Genomic DNA, 26743 nt, shown 5'->3' on the forward strand with positions numbered 1-26743 from the left:
CTTATGTAACACCCGGTGCTCATTACATCACGTGCCCTCCTTAATGTCCATCACCCAGTTAACCTCATCCCCCCACCTTCTCCCCTCCAGTAGTTTCCTATGATTAAGAGTCTCTTAAGGGTTTGTCTCCCTCTCTGATTTGTCTTATCTTTCCCTCCCTTCCCCATGCTCTCTGTTTTGTTTCTTAAATTCAACATATGCGTGAGATCGTAAAATTGCCTTTCTCTGACTTTCACTTAGGGTAATACCCTCTAGTTCAATCCACGTCATTGCAAATGGCAAGATTTCAATTATTCTGATGACTGAGTAGTATGGTATTCTATGTGTATTACACATCTTTATCTGTTCATCTGTCAATGGACATCTGGGCTCTTTCCACAGTTAAGCTATTGTGGACATTGCTGCTATAAACACTGGGGTACAGGGGACCCTTTGGATCACTACATTTTTATCTCTGGGGTAAATACCTATTAGTGCAATTGCTGGATCATAGAGTAACTCTATTTTCAGCTTTTTGAGGAACCTCCATACTGTTCTCTAGAGTGGTTGCACCAGCTTGCATTCCCACCAACAGCGTAAGAGGGTTCTCCTTTCTCAGCATTCACACCAACATCTGTTGATTTCTAACTTATTAATTTTAGTCATTCTGACCGGTGTGAGGTGGTATCTCGTTGTGGTTTTGATTTGTAGTTCCCTGATGCCAAGTGACACTGAACATTTTTCATGTGTCTGTTGGCCATTTGGATGTCTTCTTTGCAGAAATGTCTGTTCATGTCTTCTGCTCATTTCTTGGTTGGATTATTTATTCTTCAGGTGTTGAGTTTGATAAGTTCTTTATCGATTTTAGATACTAGCGCTTTATCTGATTCAGACATTGGCAAATATCTTCTCCCAGTCTTTGGCTGTCTTTTGGTTTTGTTGACTATTTCCTTTGCTGTGCGGAAGCTTTTTATCTTAATGAAATCCCAACGGTCCCTTGCCTTTGTAGATATATCTAAGCAAGATGATGCCGGGGCGGAGGTCAAAGAGATTGCTGCATGTGTTCCCCTCAAGGATTTTGATGGATCCCTGTCTCACATTGAGGTCTTTCATCCATTTTGTATCTATTTTTGTGTATGGTGTAAGGAAGTGGTCCAGTTTCATTTTTCTGCATGTGGCTGTCCAATTTTCCCAACACCATTTGTTGAACAGACTTTTTTCCATTGGACATTCTTTCCTGCTTTGTCAAAGATTATTTGACCATATAGTTGAGGGATCATTTCTGGAGTCTCTCTCCTGTTCCACTAATCTATGTGTCTGTTTCTGTGCCAGTACCCTACTGTCTTGATTACAGCTTTATAACAGAGTCTTAAGTCCAGAATTGTGATGCCATCATCTTGGCTTTTCTTTTTCAACATTCCCCTGGTTATTCGGGGTCTTTTCTAGTTCCACACAAACTTTAGGATTATTTGTTCCAGCGCCGTGAAAAAAGTTGGTGATATTTTGATAAGGAGTGCACTGAATGTATAGACTGCTCTAGGGAGCATAGACATTTTAGCAATATTTATCCTTCCAACCCATGAGCATGGAATGTTTTTCCATTTCTTTGTGTCTTCCTCAATTTCTTTCATGAGTGCTCTGTAGTTTGCTTATTTGGTTAGATTTATTCCTAGGTACCTTATGGTTTTTGGTGCAATTGTAAATGGAATCAACTCCTGAATTTCTCTTTCTTCTGTCTCATTGTTAGTGTATAGAAAGCCAACTGATTTCTATGCACTGATTTGATATCCTGCCACTTTGCTTAACTCCTGTATGAGTTCTAGCAATTTGGGGGTAGAGTCTTTTGGGTTTTCTGCATATAGTATCATGTCATCTGTGAAAGTGAGTTTGACGACTTCTTTACCAATTCAGATGTCTTTTATTTCTTTTAGTTGTCTATGCTAGGCTAGAACTTCTAGTACTGTGTTGTGGTTAGAGTACACATCCCTGTCGTGTTCTTGACTTTAGAGAAAAGGCTCTGTTTTTCCCATTCGCTGTGGGCTTCTCATAGATGGCTTTTATGATACTGAGGTATGTATCCTCTGTCCCTACATTGTGAAGAGTTTTAATCAAGAAAGGATGCTGTACTGTGTCATGCTTTTTCTGCATCTATTGAGAGGATCCATATGGTTATTGTCCTTTCTTTTATTAACGTAGTATATCATGTTGATTGATCAACCCTTGCAGCCCAGGAATAAATCCCACTTGGTCATGGTGAATAGTCTTTTTAATGTACTGTTGGATCCTATTGGCTAGTATCTTGGTGAGAATTTTTGCATCCATGCTCATCAGGAATATTAGTCTTTTATTCTCCTTTTTGATGGGACCCCTGTCTGTTTGGGGGATCAAGGTAATGCTGGCATCATAAAGTTTGGAAGTTTTCCTTCCATTTCTGTTTTTTGAAAACTGCTTCAGAGGAATAGGTATTAATTCTTTAAATGTTTGGTAGAATTCCCCTGGGAAGCTCTGGCCCTGGACCCTTGTTTGTTGGGAGATACTTGATGATTGCTTCAATTTCCTTGGTGGTTATGGATCTGTTCAGGTTTTCTATTTCTTCCTCTTTCAGTTTTGGTAGTTTGTACATCTCTAGAAATGCATCCATTTCTTCCAGATTGTCCAGTTTGCTCATAATATGATCTTACAATTGTATTTCTTTGGTGTTGGTTGTGATCTCTCCACTTTCATTCATGATTTTATTTGGGTCTTTTTTCTTTCTGATAAGTCTGGCCCAGGGTTTATCAGTCTTACTAATTGTCTCAAAAGACCAGCTCCTAGTTACACTGACCTGTTCTACTGTTCTTTTGGTTTCTGTTTCACGGATTTCTGCTCTGATCTTTATTAAGTCTCTTCTCCTGCTGGATTTAGGCTTTCTTTGCTATCCTTTCTCCAGCTCCTTTAGGTATATGGTTAGGTTGTATATTTGAGACCTTTCTTGTTTCTTGAAGAAGGTTTTTATTGCTGTATACTTCCTTCTTAGAACTGCCTTTGCTGCATCCCAAAGGTTCTCAACAGTTGTGTTTTGTTTTCATTTGTTTCCATGAATTTTTAAAATTCTTTAATTTCCTGGTTGATCCATTCCATCTTTAGTAGGATACTCTTTAGCCTCCATGTATCTGAGTTTCTTCCAAATGTTCTTGTGATTAAGTTCAAGTTTCAAAGCACTGCGATCTGAAAACATGCAGGGAATAATCCTAGTCTTTTGGTACAGGTTGAGACCTAATTTGTGATCCAGTATGTGATCTATTCTGGAGAATGTTCCATATGCAGCACTCAAGAAGAATGTGTATTTCTGTTGCTTTAGGATGGAATGTTCTGAATATTATCTGTGAAGCCCATCTGGTCCAGTGTGTTATTCAAAGCCCTTGTTTCCTTGTTGATTTTCTGCTTTGACAATCTGTTCATTGCAGTGAATAGGGTGTTAACATCCCCTACTATTATTGTATTATTATCAATGTGTTTAATTTTGTTATTAATTGTTTTATGTAATTGGCTGCTCCCATGTTAGGGCCATAAATATTTACAATTGTTAGATCTTACTGTTGGATAGACCCTTTAATTATAATACGTGTCATTCCTCATCTCTTATTACAGTCTTTGGCTTAAAATCTAGTTTATCTGATATAAGGATTGCCACCCCAGCTTTCTTTGGATGTCTATTAGCATGGTAAATTGTTTCCCACCCCCTCACTTTAAATCTGGAGGTGTCTTTGGGTCTAAAATAAGTCCCTTGCAGACAGAGTATCAATGGGTCTTGCTTTTTTATCCAATCTGATAGCCTAATTATCTTTTGATTATGGCATTTCCCTGTTTACATTCAGAGCTACTACTGAAAGATATGAATTTAGTGCCACTGTAATACCTATAAAGTCACTGTTTCTGTGGGTTGTCTCTGTTCCTTTGTGGTCTTTTTGTGTCTCTGTTTGCTTAAAGGATCCCCTTTAATATTTCTTGCAGACTGGTTTAGTGATCACAAATTCTTCTAGTTTCTGTTTGTCCTGGAAGCTTTATCTTTCTCCTTCTATTCTGAATGACATCCTAGCTGGATGAAGTATTCTTGGCTGCACATTTTTCTCATTTAGAACCCTGAATGTATCACGCCAGTCCTTTCTGGCCTGCCAGTTCTCTGTGGTTAGGTCGGCTGCCAATCTAATATAGGTGAGCTTATATTTTATATTTAAGATTATTATATTAGCTTATTATTCTTTAGCTTATATTTTTACTTGTATTTTCTAAATAAGATTAGCTTATATATAGTTATATATATAACCTACAGGGTTACAGACCTCTTGTTCTGGAGCTGCTGAATTTTCTCTCTGAGATTTGCAAGTTTCACTATTACATGTCTGGCTGATGATCAAGTTTTATTGATTTTGAGGAGGGTTCTCTGTGCCTCCCAGACTTGAATGCCTGTTTCTTTCCTGTGATTGGGTTAGTTTTTAGCTATAATTTGCTCCAATATCCCTCTGCCCCTCCCACCCACATCTTTTCCTTCTTCTGGGATCCCAAATATTCTAATATTTTTTCACTTTATGGTATCACTTATCTCTCAGTTTCTCCCCTCATGATCCAGTAGTTGATCTCCTTTTCTCAGCTTCTTTATTCTCCATCATTTTATCTTCTCTATCACTAATTCTCTCTTCTACCTCATTTATACCAACAGTTAGAGCCTCCATTTTTTATTGTATCACATTAATAGCCTCTTTTAATTTTGACTTACTAGATTTTAGTTCTCTTATTTCAGAAAGGGATTCTTTAGTGCCTTCTGTTTTTTTTTTTTTTTTTTTTTTTTTTTCAAGCCCAGTTAGTATCTTTATAATCAGTATTCGGAGCTCTAGTTCTGGTGTCTATCTTGTTGATCAGATCCCTGGCAGTCAAGGATCTGCTTCCTGTTCTCTTTTTTGAGGTGAGTTTTTCTGTCTTGTCATTCTTGCAGAAAGTGATCACTTTTCTATTTGTAGAATTGCAGCAATTCTTAGATCTCTGGCTGAGTTCACAGGTGTTCAGAATCATTTTATAACTATCTAGCTCAATTCCTGGGACCAGACAATACTAAGGTCTCCTACACCTCCACAATCTTGGACACCTCCCCCTCCTACTCAAGCTTAACTCTCTTCCAAAAAGACACCATCTGTTCTTTAGAGTACCACCCTACTTTTTCAAACAACATGCAGACAGCATCCCCTTGAGATGAAAGAAGATACTTAAAGGAGAATATGAACTTCTTACTTAAATGCCAAAATCGCAACTTTAGTCCTTACATGACACACAGTTTGTTTTTCTTTGTATGATTTAAATAAAAAATGAAAAGAAAAGAAGAAGCCTCCAATAGTAACTGAAAAATTTCAAAACGTTTTTGTTATCTCTGCCTTGCCTTCTGGAGTCTCTAGCTTATAGTTAAAACTCCTTAAAATATATCAAAAGGCTAGTATCTTTGCTTTAGGGGCAAAATAGTGAAAGAAGATGAATGGTTGTGTTGCTGTTTGGAAGCAGTGAGTGATAGCAAAACCCTAGACATACTGAAGAAAGGCAATGAACTGGAAGGTAAACTGGGGCCCCAGTTTCTACCTCGCATTAGTTTTCTTACTCCCCATAACTGTGGGCCCTTACCCTACCACACAAAGAACCAGCCAGTAATAGCTTGGGAGCAGGGAGGGGTAGAATCACCATTTACACTGCCTCACTGATGAGTCTAAAATCCACGTAGACTCCATTTCTATTGTCCTCATGAAGCCAACCTTCCAGATGCCTAGCTGAAACTCATCAACACATACATACCTTCCACAAGGTTTTCAAACATATTTATTTTTAAAAAAACCTTAAGAATACACCTTGGTTATAATTTGAGGGACTACCAATAAGTTATTAGTACCATTCTTGTGGTGTATTATCAGATAATCACTGAGAATATGAATTCCTAATAATAATAATTGTTATTAACAATCACAAGGAACAAGGGCCATTAGGCAAAATAAAATATATCAATTTCTAGGGCAAAAAATGTATAAGGAATTCTCTAGTAAGTAATTTTGTTAAGTTTTTAAAAAACCCAACTATTGGAAGAACCAGCTCTTTTGTACTTACAGCACAGAATTCTTCAAAGGATATTCTTCCATCTCCATCCTTATCTGCATTTATTATGGTTTTGTCTACAATTTGCTGTAACTGTGTATCTTTCAGATTGTTCCCCACCATCATCTTCAGCACCTGGAAGAGTTCCCCATTGGAAATATAGCCATCTTTATCCATGTCATAGATACGGAAAGCAACTAAAAAAAAGAGAGAGAGTAAGGAAAATCAATGACAATTATAAGGCAACCACAAGTAAATACTTTAATCAGGAAGAAAGAAAGTAAGCATTCAAATATCTAGAATTAGAACTATGATGTAGCTCCTTCCCACATTTGATCCTGCCTCTAGGAGCAGTTAGACACAGTTGGGTAAGAATATGGACTTTGGTGGGGCACCTGGGTGGTTCAGTAGGTTAAAGTCTTTGCCTTTGGCTCAGGTCATGATCCCAGGGTCGTGGGATCGAGCCCCGCACTGGGCTCTCTGCTCAGCAGGGAGCCTGCCCGCCGCCCCCTCTCTGTCTGCTTCTATGCCCACTTGTGATCTGTCAAATAAATAAAATCTTAAAAAAAAAAAAGAATATGGGCTTTGGAGTCAAGAGTGCTTGGCCAATTAGCATACCTGAGGGTTAAGTTATTTAGCTTTGCTAACCTTCAGTTTCTACACATAAAATAGGGAATAATAACCGTTCCACCGTACCAGGTTCTTTAGAGTACTTTATGATGAGAAATAATACATGTGAATTGCTGAGAACAGTGTCTGAAACATGGCAAAAGCTCAATAAATGATAGCAGTTGCTATTACTATTATTCTCATTTATACTGAGTTCATTTACAAAGGATGTGTGCATATGGCCTGTGCCTCTGAGAACTGTTATTGAGTAAAACGTCTCTCTAGTTAAGAGCTGAATACCTTAAAAAGGTATCAGATGTTTACTGTAATAGAGGCTGGCTACATAAAACCAAAATAATGGACTTCTGGCTAAACAGGCATATAAATGAAGCTTACCTAATTAAATTAGAACATTTTTTCAAACTTTGATCAAAAAGTCTTATTCAAGACACATAGTTCATGTAGCTGTTTTTAGAAGGAAATTGTTTTGTTTCTATCCAACTAAAAAGCAACAATGACACTGTTTTTAAAAAATACTAGTTGTAAATGTCCTAAAAGGGCTTTCTGCAGAATATAAAATTGCTGTTATATATATTAAGCGTCTAGAATAAAAGAAATCTTTTCGAATATCTTAAAAGATTGTAATGTAGTATAGGGTAATAGTGGCATAAGAGGGAGAATGAACTCAGTGAAGAAAAATACTTACACCTCAACTTCTGTTCCTTATCTCCTTTGACACTGAACTGAGAGACTCCCTCAATGAATTCTGAGTAAGAATAGAAATGTTTACAAATCAATTTTTAATATAAAAATATATATACCCCCCACACACAAATTCACATATCCACAAAAAAATGTTACTTGCTGCAAAAAAAAAAAAAAAAAAAAAAAAAAAAAAAAAAAATTACTACTAAGCAGTGTTTTAAACTGGAAATGCCAAATCTGAAACTTCAACAAGGTTCTATGTATTTTTTTTTAAATCTGAACTTGGGAGTTCTCTAAAGGTCAAATCAATTTGAACAATATTAAGTAACACTGAGCTTATCACTAAGGGAAAAAGCATTCTTTAAGCTATTTAACTCTTTTTTAGGGGATGTAACTATAAAAGGGGGGCTTTTAAAAAATATATCAAGCCCTGTGTTGGGTTCTCTGCTCACTGGGGAGTCTATTTCTCTCTCTCCCTCTGTGCTCTCTTTTGCTCTCTCTCAAAGCAAATAAAACCTTTAAAAAATAAAAACATAAAGGGCGCCTGGGTGGCTCAGTTGGTTAAGCAACTGCCTTCAGCTCAGGTCACTATCCCAGAGTCCCAGGATTAAGTCCCACATTGGGCTCCCAACTCCACAGGGAGTCTGCTTCTTCCTCTGACCTCCTCACCCTCTCATGATCTCTCTCACGATCTCTCAAATAAATAAATAAAATCTTTTAAAAAATAAATATATTAAAAAAATAAAAACAAAAAGATCATGGGGCACCTGGTTAGCTTAGTATGTAGGTAGCACATCTGACTCAGGTGTAGGGATTACTTAAAAATCTTTAAAAAAGAAGAAAGTATTATAAAAAGATTATGTATTGTTTTGGGTTTTTAAAATTGTTTTATTTATGTAATCTCTACACCCAACATGGGGCTCAAACTCATGACACCAAGATCAAGAATCTTGTGTTCTTCTGATTGAGCAGCCAAGTACCCTGATTATACATTGTTTGCCAGAACAAAAATAATTTTGCATTTCTGGTTCCAAAATTCAGACCCATTTAAATAAAGTCTTGTGAAAATGACCATTTTTTCCTCACTGCCTGCTACACATTTAAGTCATAAAATCAGCTTTAAATCCCCCCTTCACTTAAAATTCAGTTCCTGGAAGGAAAATAACAAAATCTGTTGATGACAAATCATGGAATCAAATGTAAAATTTTGTACCATGGTAATATTAACGAAAGTATTATCATTTTACATAAAAATTTAGATTAAACAATCCTTTTTATAATGCTCACATCCTAATTACTACACCTCAATTTTATGTTGGTTAGTATAAGTCTCATTCTTTAAAGGAAAAAAAAAAAGGCTTCTAAAAATGCAGTTCTGGGGCACCTGGGTGTCTCAGCAGTTAAGCATCTGCATTCAGCTCAAGTCATGATCCAAAAGTCCTGGGATTGAGTCCCATGTCAGGCTCCCAACTCAGTGGGGAGCCTACTTTCTCCCTCTCCCACTTCCCCTGCTTGTGCTCTCTCACTCTTGTCAAATAAATAAATAAAATCTTTAAAAAATATAGATAAAAATGTAGTTCTAATATTGTTTCCCTAGAGTAAGACTAGTTTTCTAAAAAAGAAAATACTAAATTTCTTTTCTTTTTTTTTTTGTTAGTTTACCTTGAAGGACAATTTCATCACTTATGAAAGAGTAAAAGATCTTAGTTCATATTAAGGTTCATATACCACAGATTGAGAATTTAACAATTATATAATCACACATTTTTAAAAAACAAAATTTGTCAGACGTTTACATACACCAAACTGTAAAATAAGTCATAGATTACATAACTTGTTAAACTACTTTCTTACCTTTAAAGTCTACTTCTCCATTCCCATCTGTGTCAAATATATCTATTACTCGCTGTACTAAAGGATTCTGTTGTAACTCAGGCAGAGACATGAACTCTTCCACACTCAAAGAACCCGAATTGTCCAAATCAAGCTTCTTAAATCTCTTCCCTAGCCTTTTAATTTCATCGGCATCAACTAAAAGCAAACCAAAAGAAGCAGCAAGATTTATAAATGATTTTATCAAAATTACAGGGAAAAAAATCCAGCAGTTAATCAATAGTAAGCTTAATTTCTAGTTTAATTAGAAGAGTCACATATACTCTTGGTTAATTCCTTGTAACAGATAAAGTCATAATATTTTTATTTGGTTACCTTTTTGTTTGCCTGCCCCTGCCATTACATACAACCGACTGTATACTGCACCAAAATATTAAAGGATTGCAATGCTAAGCTGATTATGGAAGTCAGGTGATTCCTACTAGGCAGGCTAAATCAATCTCTGTTCTGTACAGCAAAGCATCTTTTCACTTATTTTTTTAAAGTTTAATTTATTTCCAATAGTTATGGTTTGAACATGGTTCAAAATTCAAGACTTCCCTCCTACCCCACCTTGTAAATGTTGCCAGTTTCTTCAATACTCTTCCAGAGATAGTCTTAGCAAGTATGAGCAAATAGAACACAGGCATTTTACTTTTTTTAACCAAAAGAACCACAGCTAACAAAATTCACTTTTCAATGTTTTAAAGAAAAACAACTTAAGAAATGTTTGCCTTAGTTTGTAACTTCTCTAAAAATTCAGTAGCCGGTCTCTCAGCAGCATATACGGTCTTGAAAAAAAGATAATTTTCGTCTAAATTACATTACTATTTTCATTCCTTTAAGATATTAGGGTAACTCGGGGCGCCTAGGTGGCTCAGTGGGTTAAAGCCTCTGCCTTCGGCTCAGGTCATGATTCCAGGGTCCTGGGATCGAGCCCCGCATCGGGCTCTCTGCTCAGCGGGGAGCCTGCTTCCTCCTTTCTCTCTCTGCCTGCCTCTGCCTACTTGTGATCTGTCAAATAAATAAATAAAATCTTGAAAAAAAAAAAAAAAGGTATCAGGGTAACTCACACATAATTTTAATTGATAGCAGAAATAAAAATATATTTAAAGCTATAACTTCCTAAAAGAAATTTTTCTAAAAAAATGAAGTCAAGGGCGCCTGGGTGGCTCAGTGGGTTAAGCCGCTGCCTTCGGCTCAGGTCATGATCTCAGGGTCCTGGGATCGAGTCCCGCATCGGGCTCTCTGCTCAGCAGGGAGCCTGCTTCCCTCTCTCTCTCTCTGCCTGCCTCTCCATCTACTTGTGATTTCTCTCTGTCAAATAAATAAATAAAATCTTTAAAAAAAAAAAAAAAAATGAAGTCAAATAAATGTTCCACAGCCCGAGTATACATTTATCACAGCCCACAATATTAGAGACTGAGACTGCAAACTGTTTTTGAAAATTCAAATATATGGCTTCCTCATTATAAAAACTTAAAGAATAGATTTTTTAAACATAAGAATACCTTAAAATGGAATAAAAACTATATCTGAATGACTGAAGCACAGACTGTACAACTACCACATGCTGCTGACAGGAAGTAGTTCATATGCAACTGGTAAAGGGAATCATGTCACTCAGTAGAGCACAGAAATTTCAGTGTTGCGGAGGGACTTTTCCTCGTATGTTATGGAGGAAGGGAAAGGAACTAAGTTTTCTCAAATTAAAGACCAAGTACTGATAAAATTTAAGGCTTTCCAACATTGTTATCTGGTGAAAAGTACCAGTAACAAATGAACAAGCTACAAAGATACTTCATCTTTCCACCTCTGCCTCTCCCCACCACAGAGCCTCAAAACACAATTAATGAAGGTGACTATACCCTGGCTTATTATTTAATTTTTACAAAATCAGTTTCTACCAAAGCAGATGTCCTCAAGGACCTTGAGGAAAATCCAAAATAGGAAGCATGAGTCCTAGTTTAAGGCTAACAAATGAATTGCTGTGGTGCTTAATACCAATGCCAGAGGTTATTTAGTGCTGAAAATTTTAAGACCGTAACAGTTCTATGTACTCTGTTACAAAGCTGCATAATGAGTGGTCTATCTAATCCATACTTTCCCCGGACTTACGACGTTTGCAACATTTGAGGTTTGCAAGAATATATACGTTTTACTGTAAGAGAAATGCCTTTCTTAATTTAATAATTCATCTAAACACTGCTTCCAACACCAAAATACACATTTCATAAACACATCAACTGCAGAGAGCCTTTTATCCCTCTATTAAAGAGTATTCCTTCTTTAATGAACAGATGATAAAAGCAAACTGTTCAAATAAACCTTATTTTCTAATTTTCTGTGATGAAACTAGATACCCTTACTCTTGGAGAAAAAAAAACAACTTAATTTTTTTTAAGTCCCTCAAATGCTTTTCATTTATTTACTTACAGGTTTCCCATGCCACCTCAGACGAAATACCACTTTTCATTGTTCTTCTGTACACTACATATAAAAGTTGCTCAATAAATGTTTTAAATGAGTATTCTAAGGGTTTCAGATTTAAAACATAATGATCAAAATGCCATCAGAATTTAGAGTAGAACTACTTACGTAGTCAGACACCAATTAGCAAACCTTTCAGAACATTTCTCCAAGTTCAGATTTTGCTGAAAGCACTTACTCTTCTCTCTCTACATACCAAGGATGAGTTAACTACTTTTTTCTAGTAACTTTTAGTTTTGCCTCAGTTTACAACCACAAACCAAAAAGGTAATGAGGAAATTGAACAGAGCGGATCACTAAAGTACATCACAAGAGGAAAAGGAAAGACACGTGTCCACCAACCGCATCTCAGACAGCAACAGCTCTGGAGTGTATCATCAGTTGGAAAGAACAAAGGCAGTAATGTATACCATATTACTTATGGACACTTAAGATTCCATTTACTAAGGCTGGCATATATAACAGTTGATCTAGTCACATTATGAAACTGAAACGGAGGTGGATTATTGTTTAAATGACCCAGATAACCCCACTAATCCTGAAGAAAGCATTCCGGTCCTGACAAATGAATAAGAAATACTAAGAATAAAGATAAGCCATCAAATAAATATACTTCTTTACATGGCCAGCAGTAATCTTTCTAAAAAGCACATTCAGCCAAATTGCTAGCTCTTGTGCTTACAGATTTGTAGTGGCTTCTTAATACAACCAGGATAAAAAATCCAGAGCCCTTGACAATATTTAGCTTCCACAAACACAAACCAGAAAACTTAAATTTCCATCCTTCTCTTCCCCCATTATCTTTACCTAAGCTACATTGCTCTCAGCACAGTTGTTCAGATAGCATAAAATTCATGCATCCATTTCCTTATATACTCTTTACTGGAAGGTCCTTCCCTGAACTCTCCATTTAGGAGACCCCTATCAATTTTTTTCTCTGATTAAAAAAAAGGGGGATACTAATTGTGTGCCCTGTGGTTATTAAGTATCATTAATGCATTCTCTGGCAAAAGCCCTTAAAGCAACATTTAAAACCATTTTCGGTCTTTTGCTTTAAATATCTTAAATGATATATAACAGTCGATACCTATTCTGGATGAGTAGTTACAACATTCCTCAAAGGCAAAGCAACATGCCTGCGATCACACTTTAACAATACTGCGTTTTGGGGGGGCACCTGGGTGGCTCAGTTGGTTAAGCGACTGCCTTCGGCTCAGGTCATGATTCTGGAGTCCTGGGATCGAGTCCCACATCAGACTCCCTGCTCAGCAGGGAATCTGCTTCTCCCGCTGATCTCTCTCCTCTCATGCTTGCTCTCTCTCTCTCTCTCTCTCTCTCTCAAATAAATAAATAAAATCAAAACAACAACAACAAAAATAACTGACTTTTTAAAGCCCCTGAAGTAAAACCTGGAGGGAATGAGCTCTATGTGATTTTCTATTCACCACCATTCTCACACATCCCTTGCAGCCAAAACTCACCCTGAGATTCTTTTTCTTTTTTTTTTTTAAGATTTTATTTATTTATTTGACAGAGAGAGATCACAAGTAGTCAGAGAGGCAGGCAGAGAGGAGGAAGCAGGCTCCCTGCTGAGCAGAGAGCCCGATGCAGGACTCAATCCCAGGACCCTGAGATCATGACCTGAGCCGAAGGCAGCGGCTTAACCCACTGAGCCACCTAAGCGCCCCTCACCCTGAGATTCTTTAAGAAACCAGTTTAATTTGAAAGAAGGCATATCTATTCTCCAACCACCCATTTATTTCCTCCTTTCTGTCCTTCCTGCTTGCCTCACAACGCTAAGACACAGACTATTTAGTACTTACTATAGTTGAAGCTAGCTGACCAACTGCAGGACTCTGTACCTAAACAGTTACAGTATTTTCAAATGGTTTGCCTAGAAGCCAATGCCATAAATATTTTTTAAAGCCAAGATTAAAGAAAGCTAGTTTTCAAAAAATAAATGGTAAATACAGTTATTTTAGGTATGGAACAAAGTGATCGGTTTGGTCTTTACTGTCGCCAGCAGAAGCAGCACTTCCACTACCCAGCACTGCAGAGATGTGTTGCAGGATTAAATGTATGCTCAGGTGTGAAACGGCATCTCAATTCTTGAAATACGGGCACTTAGCAATCTCCACAAATTAGGCACAGATCTCTCAAACAGATTAAACCCACTAGTACCATTAAATGTTTCAGATCTGCACTTCATACAAGTTAAATATTAAAGAACAAATTCCCATTCGGGGTACCAGCTTTCATCAAAGATTTTTTCTACTGCTTAGGATCATACTCCCTTAAAACAGATGGACAAGGGGAAAAAGAAAAAAAACAAACCTCACCCTCTTGACTCATCTTGTGACTCAGAGATACTCGTTTTCACATGTTTTGCCAAGTTAAAACATGTTATTCTTCTTACTTTTTTTAAGGACTTCCACTTTTTGAAAGGACTATCAATTTTAATAATTGAAAACCACCTATTCACATTATACAAAGTACTAAAATAATCTTATGAAGTCATATTATCATTATCTAAAATTTAAGCAGGACATTAAAAAGTTGATCTTTTCATCAGTTTATGAAATATAAAGTTGTTAATAAGAACTGATGGATTTCTAATGCAGAAAACACCAAATTATACTGTTGAGACCTTACCCAGATCAATGCACCGTGACTATACTCAGGGATAAAGGTGAAATCTAGATGGCTACTCATTTTAACAAGTGATTTCAGGAATCTTATTAACACATAAAATTATTAAGCATTTGCTTTTAGCGAGCCCATCTGGCTACAGTTAATTTTATTTTTTGCATTGATACATAGGATTTTTTTGTTTTATTTTTAATTCCAGTATAGTTAACATAAAGTATTGTATTAGTTTCAGGTGTACAGTACAGTGATTTAACAATCCCATACATTACCCAGTGCTCATCACAAGTGCACTCCTGAATCCCCATCCACCTACCCACCTCCCCTCTGGTAACCATCAGTTCTCTAGGGTTAAGTGTCTGTTTCTTGGTTCAAGTCTTTTTTTTTCCCCCTTTGCTCATTTGCTTCTTAAATTCCACATATAAGTTAAATTATATGGCATTTGTCTTTATCTGACTTATTTCTTTTACCTTTATACTCTCTGGCTCCATCCATGTTGCTGCAAATGGCAGTTTCATTCTTTTATAGCAGAGAACAATATTCCACTGTATATGTATACCATCTCTTCATCCATTCATCTATCAATGGACACTTGGACTCCTTCCATAATTTAGCTATTGGTAATAATGCTGCTACAAACACAGGGCTGCATGTATCCCTTTGGTGTTTTTGTATTTTGGGGGTAGATACCCAGCAGCACAATTACTGGATTGTAGGGTTATTTTTAACCCTTCGAGGAATCTCCATATTCTCCCACAGTGCCTGCACCAGTTTGCGTTCCCCCCAATAGAGCAAGAGGGTTCCTTTTCCCTCCACATCCGCATTAAGACTTGTTTCTTGGGTTTTTCATTTTAGTCATCCTGACAAGTGTGAGATGTTATCCCATTATAGTTTTGATTTGCATTTTTCTGAAGATGAGTGATGTTGAGCATCCTTTCATGTGTCTGCTGGCCATTTGTAGGTCTTTTTTTTTTTTAAGATTTTATTTATTTGACAGAGAGAGACACAGCCAGAGGGAACACAGACAGGGAGAGTGGGAGAGGGAAAAGCAGGCTTCCCACCAAGCAGGGAGCCTGACATGGGTCTGGATCCCAGAACCCTGAGATCATGACCCAAGCCGCAGACAGACAACCAACCACAATCCACCCAGGCACCCCTGTAGGTCTTCTTTGGAGAAATGTCTTTCATGTCTTCTGCCCATTTTTAATTGGATTATTTGTTTGGGGGGCACTGAGTTGTATCAGTTCTTTATATATTCTGGATACTAACCCTTTATCAGGTATGTCATTTGCAAATATCTTCTCCCATTCTGCAAACTGCCTTTTAGTTTTGATTATTTCCTTTGGTATGTGGAAGCTTTTTATTTTGATGAAATCCCAAGAATTTATTTTTGCTTGCCTCAGAAAACTTATCCCTCACTGTAGAAGACTTATCTAGAAAAATGCTGCTATAACTGATGTCAGAGAAATTACTGCCTGTGCATTCTCTTCTAGAATGTTTATGGTTTCAGAACTCACATTCAGGTCTTTAATCCATTTTGAATTTATTTTTATGTATAGTTTAAGAAAGTGATCTAGTTTCATTCTTGTGCATGTAGCCATCCAGTTTTCCCAACAACATATATTGAAGAGAGCTACAGTAAATTTTAATAAATACTGTCAACTGGGCATATTAGTACCAGAGTAATATAATACTAAGAGATAAAATTGCATATTCATTCATCACTCAGATAAAGAAACACAACCATCTCCCTTCATTTTTCTCACTTAGAAAAAAAGAATAAAAGAAGATTCCAAAATAGTATTAATAGAAGACATCTAAATCTCTAGCTGTTAAAGCATTAATATTATTACTACTTACACCCCAACTGCTACTCCACTGTTAGGGTTAAAAGAAAAATAACTGTGAAGTCTAAGCCCTTTTAGGTGATTCTGAGATTTCTCAAAATGAAAAGCAAGCAAGCAGAATGGCAGAAAAATTAACCTTCCACTAACTTTAGCCAATTCCCAAAAATTGTGTAGTAGTCAACAGAAACAATACTATTCCTCCCTAAGGAAACTCTTTTAAATAGCCGATTTATAAATAATTTACTATTCGTCTATTAATCATCTAAGAACAAAAACAATGTCTTTTCAAGTCCTTCTAGCAGTAATAATATTTTCAAAGACACCTAAATGTAATGTGGAATCCTGGAAAAGAAAACTTTTCAGATGTCACCAGTTTTTTCACTAAAATAAGCACTTTGATATACTGTTCCAATGTTAATTTCTTGATTTTGGTAACTGTACTATGGTTTAGTAAGACATTACTATTAGAGAAAGCTAGATAAGAGATACCTAGGAACTTTATAATTTTTTAATAATTTCTCCTTAGTCTCCTCTAATTTGTGACAGCTCATAATTCTTCCCTTGTCTTCCACAATCTTGAAACTCTTAATCCAGTATTTTGTGGAAAGTCCCTCAGCTTGGGCTTGTTGATGTTTTCTCATAATTAGGCTGAACTTGGGCATGTGGGGCAAAAATACCATAGAAATGATGATATGTCCTTATCAGCACACTGTTATCAAAGGATTCACAATGTCGATGTGTTTTTGCTAGTGATGTTAACTTTGATCACTTGGGCAGGGTGATGTCTGCCAGATTTCTCCACTATAAATCTACTACCTTTCCCTTTATATTAAAAAATACCAGGGGAAGGGGGGTCACAATACTTTAAGACCATGCAAATATCCTATTTCTCCTAAAACTGTGACCTAATTTTAGCTTCCATAAGTTAATCTTGTAAGAATTTATTACTATGGTATTTGCCTAGTAATGATCTTCTTTTACCCTTTCTTCCTACATTAATTGAAATGTTTCTATTTAAGAAAAAATAACTGTCCCTTTCCCCATTTATTTCTTTATTCAGTTATTCATATTGTGGCATGGATTCACAGATATTTATTTTATTCTCTAAGTTAAAACCCAATAATGTCATTACTTGTTAATCAGAATTTTCCAGCTTTGTTTAGGTACTTACTACCTCAAGTTGGCTCCTGCATGACCTGTCACCAATCCCCATTTGAGCACCTTCTTGATTTCTGGCACCATAAGATATTCTAGCCTCATCCTGACTATACATGGTATTTTCCAAGCATAGATTCCCCAATCTATTTTGGATGGCAGGATATTTAGAACTGGATTATAGAATGAAAACTATTAGAAAAGATTACTCTAATAAGGAATCTTAGAATTTCTATCTTAGAAATATTTTGGAAAGAGCCATCAGGCATGACTAAGTTACTTATGAAGAAACATGTACTGAATGACTTATAAAGACTATCACAAGAATAAAGCACTATAGTGTTATCAATACAAGATGTTGGGTAGTTTCTCAACGTAAAGTTTGATTTTAAAGTTTTGCGTAAAATGTATCTCCTACAAAGGTAATGAATGAGGAATGTATTTTCATGTTACCCCAAATAAGATGCAAAAACCACCAGAGGGCGCAGTAGAGATGGTCACAGATAAAACCTTCATTAAACAGTTCCAAAACCCCCCCAAATTCTGTAATGACCTTGTGTTTAGACTAGCAGTTTAATATTTATATTCTGCAAGGAACTGTTTGACAACAGAGAAAGAACCCTACCAATAGTATGAGAAAATTGAAAAAGTATTTTATGAAATAAGAACACATAGTGACACAAATTTGTGCAGTTTTTTTTTTTTTAAGATTTTATTTATTTGTTAGAGAGAGAGAGGGAGAGAGCACAAACACAGGCAGAGTCGAAGGTTAGAGGCAGAGGGAGAAGCAGGCTCCCTGCCGAGCAAGGAGCCTGATGTGGGACTCGATCCCAGGACGCTGGGATCATGACCTGAGCCGAAGGCAGCCGCTTAACCAACTGAGCCACCCAGGAGTCCCCCCTGTGCAGTCTTTTCTTAACAAAGAAAAATTTTCCTCCATTTAAAAGGTCTAGGTTTTAGGGGTATAACATAATTTTCTAGTGGAAGAAGCAACATGCACTTGTGGTGTTTCTAGATTATAATTTTTATATCATTTAAGAATGACATAGGGGGGCATGGGTGTGCTCAGTTGGTTAAGCTTCTGCCTTTGGCTCATGTCATGATGCCAGGGTCCTAGGATTGAGTCCCAGGTTGGGCATCCTGATCAGCGGGAGTATGCTTCTCCCCTCTCCCTCTAACCCTTCCCCCTGTTCATGCTCTTGCTTGCTCTCCCTCAAATGAATAAATAATCTTTTTAAAAAAATGAATTGTCAAATAGCGAAAGCTAGACATCAGCACCAAGAATTATCAAGTTGTAAAATGCTAATAAGAAATTTTAAGCCAACTGAGAAATAAGACATTCCAAAAGTATATTATTAAATACATAGTTCTATGGGTTTTGACAAGTATATACACTTATGTAAAGCATCACTACAATCAAGATAAAAGCACATTTCCATCCCCAAAAACATTCCCCTGAGCCCTTCTGCAATCAATCACATGCCCTACCACCAATTGCAGGTAACCACTGTTCTGCTTTCTGTAAGTATGTCTAGAATTTCATACAAATGAGATCATATAGGATGTACTCTTGTATCTATTTTTTCTCATCTAGCTTTTTTTACATTAATTCATATGTCAGTAGTTTGTTCCTTTTTATTGCAGAATAATACAGTCCACTATATGGATATACACTTTTTAATGCATTCATCATTTACTAAACATACCTGCTCTTTCCTGTTTGAGACTATCAGGAATAAAACTGCTAAGAAGAGTCACAAATTCTTTTTTGTAAACAAATGTTTTCCTGGGCTTGCTATGTCAGACGGGGTAAATATATGTTCAACTTTCAGAAACCATCACAAAGTTTTCCGGAGTGGTGTTCCTTTTTTCATTCTCATCATTTATATAGGAGAACTCCAGGAGCTCCACATTCTTGTCAACACTTGGTACTGTCGGTCTTTTTAAATTTAGCCATTCTCGTGGGTAGCAGCAGTATGTATAGTTGTAATCTGCACTTCTCTAAGGACTAGTGATCTTGAATACCTTTTTCATGTAATTATTTTCAATTTATCTATCTTCGTTTGTCAAGTGACTGTTTAAATCTTTTTCTCTTTTAAAAACTGAGTTGTCTGAAAGAGCTGTGAAATTCTGTAGGTATTTCAAGTATTTTCTCCCAGTCTGTTAAGCTACCTTTTCATGTCTTTTTTGATGACTTTTTAAGAAAGATTTTATTTATTTATTTGACACAGCGAGAGAGGGAACACAAAGAAGGAGAGTGGGAGAGAGAAAAGCAGGCTTCCTGCTCAGCAGGGAGCCCAATGCAGGGCTTGATCCCAGAATCCTGGGATCATGACCCTAGCTGAAGCAGATGCTTAATGACTGAGACACCCAGGAGCCCCTGCCTTTTCATGTCTTTTAAAGACCAAAAATGTGGGGTGCCTGGGTGGCTCAGTTGGTTGAACATCTGACTCTTGATTTTGGCTCAGGTCATAATATTGGGGTCATGGGACTGGGCTCTGCATCGGGCTCAACACTTAGTGCAGAGTCTGCTTTGGGATTCTCTTTCCCCCAGCTTCTCCCACTGCCCCTTCCCCCAATTCGTGCTCAAGAGATAAATAAAATCTTAAACAGCAAAAATGTTCAATTTTGATAAAATCCGTTTTTTTCTTTTATGATTCATGTTTTATGTATACCAAGTAGACAAAAATCTTTGTCTATCCTGGTTGTGAAGATTTTCTCCTATGTTTTCTTCTAGAAGTTCCATAGTTTTGGCTTTTATGTTTGTATCTATGACCCATGTAATTTTTTGTATATGGTATGAGGGTAGAGGCAGATTTTTATTCCATATAGAAATATAGTTATATTTCATTGAAAAGTAACCCTTATAATGGCATCCTTGGTGCATCTGTGAAAAATCTACTCTACAGGGGCACCTGCGTGGCTCAGTCAGTTGAGCATCCAACTCTTAATTTTCTCAGGTCATTATCTCAGGATTGTGAGATAAAGCCCTATGTCAGGTTCCACACTCAGCACAGAGTCACCTTGAGATTCTCTCTCCCTCTCTACCCCTCCCACTGGTATACTCTTAAATGAATGAATAAATAAATCTTTTTTTAAGAAGCAAGTATATAAATCAATATGTTGTACACCTTACATTTACACAATGTTATACTGTTATACTGAGATAATGTCAACTATATTCAATTATACTCATTTAAATAAAAATTAGAAACCAATCAAATTATATATATATTTACCAGTGAAGCTACATATGCATGTGTGTGTGTGTGTGTGTGTGTGTATATCTATCTATATATATATATATATATATATATATATATATATATAATGTATTTATACGGATCAATACCCTTTAGTGTGTTCCATTAATTTATCTTATGCCAATGCCAGACTTATGTTTTAAAAATAAATGTTTCAATCAGGGAGCACTGTCCTCATACTCTATTGTTCTTTTTCAAAATTGTTATGGCTTTTCTCAGACCTGTACATTTTCATATGGAATTAACAGTTAGTTCGGTAATTTTTACAAAAAGCTTACTGAGAATTTGCTAAGGATTGGCTTGAATCTATAAATCAGTCTGAGTAGAACTGATGCCTTAACAGTATCGAGTCTTCCAATCTATGAATGTGGTTATGGTTATCTCCCTTTTAAGTTTCCCTTAGTAATATTTTATGGTTACACATAAAAATCTTACAAATCTTAAGTTAAATTTTTATATGAATAACTCGTTTTTTCTTTATAAATGGTGTTTCTATCAATTTCATTTTAATTATTGTGATTATATAAACTTCCACTGATTTTTGTGTATTGTCCTTGTATCTTACAATATTGCCAAATTATTTCTAGTAACTCAGGATTTGCTATATATACAATGATGTCATCTGAAAATAAAGACTATTTTTTACTCCTTCCTTCCTAATCTGAACGTAATTTATTTCTTTTTCTGGGTCTAATGTATTGACCAGGACTTCTAGTACAGTTTTGACTACATTTGGTCAGAGTGAAAAACCATGCCTTTTTCCCAGTCTTACATGGGAAGGATTCAGTCTTTCATCATTAAATATGATGTTACTGTAGGCTTTTTATTTTTATTTTTTTTTTTAAGATTTTATTTATTTATCAGAGAGGGGGGGGGGGAGAGCAAGCACAGGCAGACAGAATGGCAGGCAGAGGCAGAGGGAGAAGCAGGCTCCCTGCCGAACAAGGAGCCCGATGTGGGACTCAATCCCAGGACGCTGGGATCATGACCTGAGCCAAAGGCAGCTGCTTAACCAACTGAGCCACCCAGGCGTCCCCTGTAGGCTTTTTATAAATAATTTATCAGAACTAGGAAGTTCCTTTCTATTCCTAATTTGCTAAGAGATTTACCCCTGAACTCCGTCAAAGATTTTGCTACATCTACTGATAAAATTATGTTGTTTTTTTCCTCTTATTCTGGCCGCATAGTGAATTAGATTATTTATAATTTAAAAATGATACTCAGGATAAATTCCACTTGGTCATGTTTTATTGTCCTTTTTGCATATTGCTGGATTTGACTTACAAATATTTAAAGATTTTTGCGTTACATTCATGGTGAATGTTGGTCTATAGTTTTCTATAATGTCTTTGATATTGCTAATGGTGTAATGCTAGCTTCTATTTTCTGAAGGAATCTAGATTATGATTTTTTTTTTTCATTAAATGTTTGCTAGAATTTACCAGTAAAGCCATATGGCTAGGTTTCTTTGTGGAAATATTTTTAAATAAGAATTTAGTTTCATTAATAGATACAATTCTATTAAGATTTTCTACTACTTTTGTTTCAGCTTTAAGGTTTCTGAAGAAATTTTTCCATTTATTCTAAGGTGTAGAACTTACTGGCACAAAATTCTTCATAATGTTCCCTTGTTATCTATTAACATATGTAGGATCTGTAATGATTTCAGTTCTTTTGTTATTGATATTGATAATTGCGTTTTCTTTCTTCTACAGTATTCCTTCAAAATGTGAATGCTGTATGTTCCACTTCTTCCTACCTTATATAAAAGGCATAACCAAAAATGACCCATCACACAGAACTCATTCAGGCAAATGAATGTTGTCCAAAAATGTTAAAATAAGCTACACAGTTGGAGTAATCTTAAAATTCTTTCTTAAAATTGTTTTCAGAGCTAACTGAGCTTCAGAAGAAAATTTGTCATAGAAAAGCCGTGTAATGTAAATTGTTCAAAGAAACCTTGGAGATGAAACACTCATGATGAGAAAACAGACCCAGAGATTTAAATAAGTTGCTCAATGCTATAAAGCTTGATGACAAAGCTAAGTGACAGAATTTCTTGAAATACTTTCTGATCTAATTTCTCTTCCTATGTTAGCTCCATGAGAACAGTTAGTACAGAAGTTTAGGCTAAGAGATATCAGACACTGCTGTTCATCAACCTGCATTTTCAGGCTAAGTGTGGAGAAAAGGGAATAATAAGAATGTTTTCGCTCCAGACAGATAAAAATCAAACCATATAATTCTGAGATGTTCTCCAACTTATACATTACTGGTTTTCCTACTGCAGGTGTTTATATTGATGTTGTTTTTCTTCTTTTGGTTTATCTATATTGTGGTTCTAATCAAAATAGGCAACAAGCTACTTAAAAAAGCATATAAGATATATTTCTATAAGATCATAAGAACACAAGTTTTCTCATTGTTATTAATAACCATCGCTTAAAAGTCACACTTTTTTTTTTTAAACCTAAGTGCACACTGTGTAGGTCAGTAACATATCTCATTCAAAAGATCTAGCTCTTGGGACGCCTGGGTGGCTCAGTTGGTTAAGCGGCTGCCTTTGGCTCAGGTCACGATCCCAGCATCCTGGGAGCAAGTCCCACATCACGCTCCTTGCTTGGCGGGGAGCCTGCTTCTCCCTCTGCCTCTGCTGCCACTCTGCCTGCCTGTTCGTGTTCGTTCTCTCTCTCTCTCTCTCTCTCTCTCTGGCAAATAAATAAATAAATAAATAAATCTTAAAAAAATAAAAAAACGATCTAGCTCTTAAAGATTTCCATTGTTTTGTAAGTCAAATCCAACCCCTATACCATTATACATCATATTTCTCCAGGTTTTCCTCTTGTTCTTATCTGTTCCTATGTTCTGTTGCATTTAAACACTTAGTTGTACTTTTCTTTAGTTTGGTACCACCTCCATCTCAATCTCCCCCCAAAATGCAAGAATATGTATTTAAGAGTCTTCTATTACATTCAACACCAATTATTCAAGACTTATTTATGGCTGCTCCAGAGTTCAATCTCGTTTATCAGGAATGGGACACTATATACAAAGAGTTTTGGTTTTTTTGTTTGTTTTTTCTTATTGACTTGACTTTTATGTTAAGAAATTCTGGAAGGGAGGAAGGGAAGGAAGGCAGGTTCCAGCACACAATTTATATAATGGCTTTTTTTTATTCTTGAAGTCATTCTTCACAAACAATTCTAGCTTCTTGCTCTAATTTGTACCAACTGTTTTCCAGACCCACTAGCATAACTGCTACCCTTTTCTCTAAAACACCTTTTCACTGGTGTCTTAGAGACTTGGTTTCTTGGATCTCATTTCATCTTCTTTAACTTCTACTTCATTTTCCCAGGTACATATTCAAGAACTTAGATAAATTTCCCAAGTCCTTAAATACCTTAATTTGATCTCATACCTGAAAAATCATTTAAACTGGTTATCAAACTCTGGATTGAGGAATTTAGAACTTTGAATAAAATGTTCCACAGCTTTCTGCTAATAAATCCAATGCCAAAAGATTTCTATTCTTTTTAGGTAATTTTTTCCCCCCTGTCTAGTTGTAGGGTTTTCTTTCTACTCTTGGAATTTTAAAATTACAAAATAAGTTGAGACTAAATGTTGATTTTTTTTAAATTAAACTTCTTGGTTATCAGAATTCTCTTTAAATCAGAATATTTGATTTTACAGGTGAGGAAAATTATCTCTCTCACTGATGAGTTTTGCTTCTATTTTATCTATTACATACCTTGATGTTTACTTTAGGCAGATACTATTACTCACTGTATTTGTGCCCCCAATCTTTCCTTTTTTGTATATTTTTCCTTATCCTTTGCTCTAACATTCTGAAGGAGATCCAAGAATTCATCATACTTTTGCTAACTGGTTGGCTAGGCTTTTCCACCAACTAAACCAACTTCTGCATACCAGCTATAAAATTATTCAAATTCTGACAGACCATCACATCACTACATGTCATGCACTTCAGTGTTAAAACCGTGAATTTGTAAATGCTACCATACCAAAATTGGATAGTCTGGCCCCTCAGTTTTTCTTAAGACTACCTGCCTAAAAATTTAAAATATTTAGAACCTAGCAGACAACCCAGGATTTTCTTTAAAAAGTTATCTATAATGCAAAACAAGGAAACATCTCAAAACCCAGATGTTCAGACAAGATCGGGCGCGTTCAGGGTGGTATGGCCGTAGACTCAAAATCCAGATGTTCAAGTCCTACACTATCCTTTAGAAAACTTTTCATCTTTCTCTCCATTATTCAGCTCTAAAGTTTTACTCAAAGCAGAATGTAAGTAATTCTCAGTGGACTAGGTAAAACAGAATTCAGGATCACTAAATTACTAAATAAATGGTAAATCATGGCTGCTAGATTAAGAAACATTAACTATGTGATACATTTATGAATATTTTAATCGAAGAAACAAATGTAAAAGTCAATTTCAAAGTTAATGGTGAAAAAGTTTTTTAATACTAAATAGTATTATAAGAATAAAATGTGTTTGTTTGTTTTAAAGATTTTGTTTATCTGTGTGTGAGAGAGAGAGGGAGAGCAAACATAAGCAGGGGAAGGGGGAGATGGGGCAGAGGAGAAGCAGACTACCCGCTGAGCGGGGAGCAAGACACAGGGCTCGATTCCAGGACCCTGGGATCTTGAGCTGAGTCAAAGGCAGACACCTACCCAACTAAGCCACCTAGGCACCCCTATAGGAATAAAATGTTTTAAAACATTCTGAGCTGCGCACAAACTGAATTCTTTCTGATATTAAAACGGTTTCCTCCAAAGGTTTCTGAGATGATGAATAAAGGTTTCAGAGTCAACCAAAAATCACTCTTTAGAACACACATTATTTAAACATCGAATGAGGGGCACCTGGGTGACTCAGTCAGTTAAGCACCCAACTCTTTATTTCGATCTCAGGTCATGAGATCAAACCCGGCTCTGTGTTTAACAGGCAGTCTACTTGACTGCCTGCTAAGTCTCTCTCTCTTTCCCCCTCTGCCCCTCCTCCCTCCCATGGGTGCACTCTCTCTAAAATAAATAAAATCTTTAAAATAAATAAATAATGAAATTAAGCACGTCCATATAAGAAAGGGAAAAGAAGAATAAAAGAAAGACATTATAAATAAAAGAAATAAAAGAAGACATTAAATTCACCTTAGATTAACTTTTTCTCTAAAAAAGTTTTCATAACAAAAAACTACATTCTAAAGACTATGACTATGTAAACTTCCCTGTGACCACCTGAGAGCAGGTATTAACAGCACAAGGTAAAGTCTCTACACTTTCAAGTCACCTGTAAATACTCAAACCGTAAACAAAATTGCCTGAATATGAGACTGTTTACTCACAATGAGAGCAGTGTCCTAAAGGCTAATTAATCAGGTCTTCAAGGTTTCTACACATAGCTCTTGATACAAAAGGACATGCCCTCAGAATCTGCCAAGCTCTTCTTAAGTCACCTTCTAATGAAAAGAAAATTGAGAAATCTTTTTAGATAAAAGATTTCTTGGGGTACCTGTGTGGCTCAGTCGGTTGGGTGTTTGACTCTTGATTTCAGGTCATGATCTTGGGGTTGTGGGACAGAGCCCCAATCAGACTCTGCTCAGTGCAGAGTATGTTTGGGATTTTCTCTCCCTCTCGCACTATCCCCCCCCCCAATGCATCTCTAAAATAAAATCTTAAAAAAAAAAAAAAAAGGAGAGAGAGATTTGTCTTTCATCTACATTCAGTCTACAAAGTAAGCCAGACCTAAGTTTACCAATTTTATCAGAAACATTCAGAATTACACTGGTTTTATCAGCAGTAAAAATTAGCTGAATCTGAGTTTCCACTCAAACTTGCAACTATTCCCCCATTTAGTCTTCTTCTTAAACTATCTGAAGTAGTATCTTCCACTTAGCCACTTTTCCAAGTTATCATGCCAACTTACAACTAAGGTCTCAACTTTGAGCAAATCACCCCAACAGAGTGAGTATACATTTCCTAGTCCAGTCAGGTTAGCCAACAGACAACAAAGTCACAATGGCCTACAATAATTTAACGCAGTAAGAA

At 36.2% G+C, this 26743-nt stretch overlaps 1 protein-coding gene across 1 annotated transcript in view; it reads right to left on the reverse strand.

Moving 5' to 3' along the window:
* The window catches only part of DNAAF10 (dynein axonemal assembly factor 10), a 99529-nt gene that overhangs the window by 39138 nt on the left and 33648 nt on the right, over positions 1 to 26743 (reverse strand). The window contains 4 exon segments of the mRNA XM_059187850.1: positions 4302 to 4303; positions 6100 to 6284; positions 7403 to 7462; positions 9256 to 9432. Of these exon segments, the coding sequence (XP_059043833.1) occupies positions 4302 to 4303; positions 6100 to 6284; positions 7403 to 7462; positions 9256 to 9432 (424 nt within the window).

The sequence above is a fragment of the Mustela lutreola genome, chromosome 9 (genome assembly GCF_030435805.1).
Source record: "Mustela lutreola isolate mMusLut2 chromosome 9, mMusLut2.pri, whole genome shotgun sequence".
NCBI lineage: Eukaryota > Metazoa > Chordata > Mammalia > Carnivora > Mustelidae > Mustela > Mustela lutreola.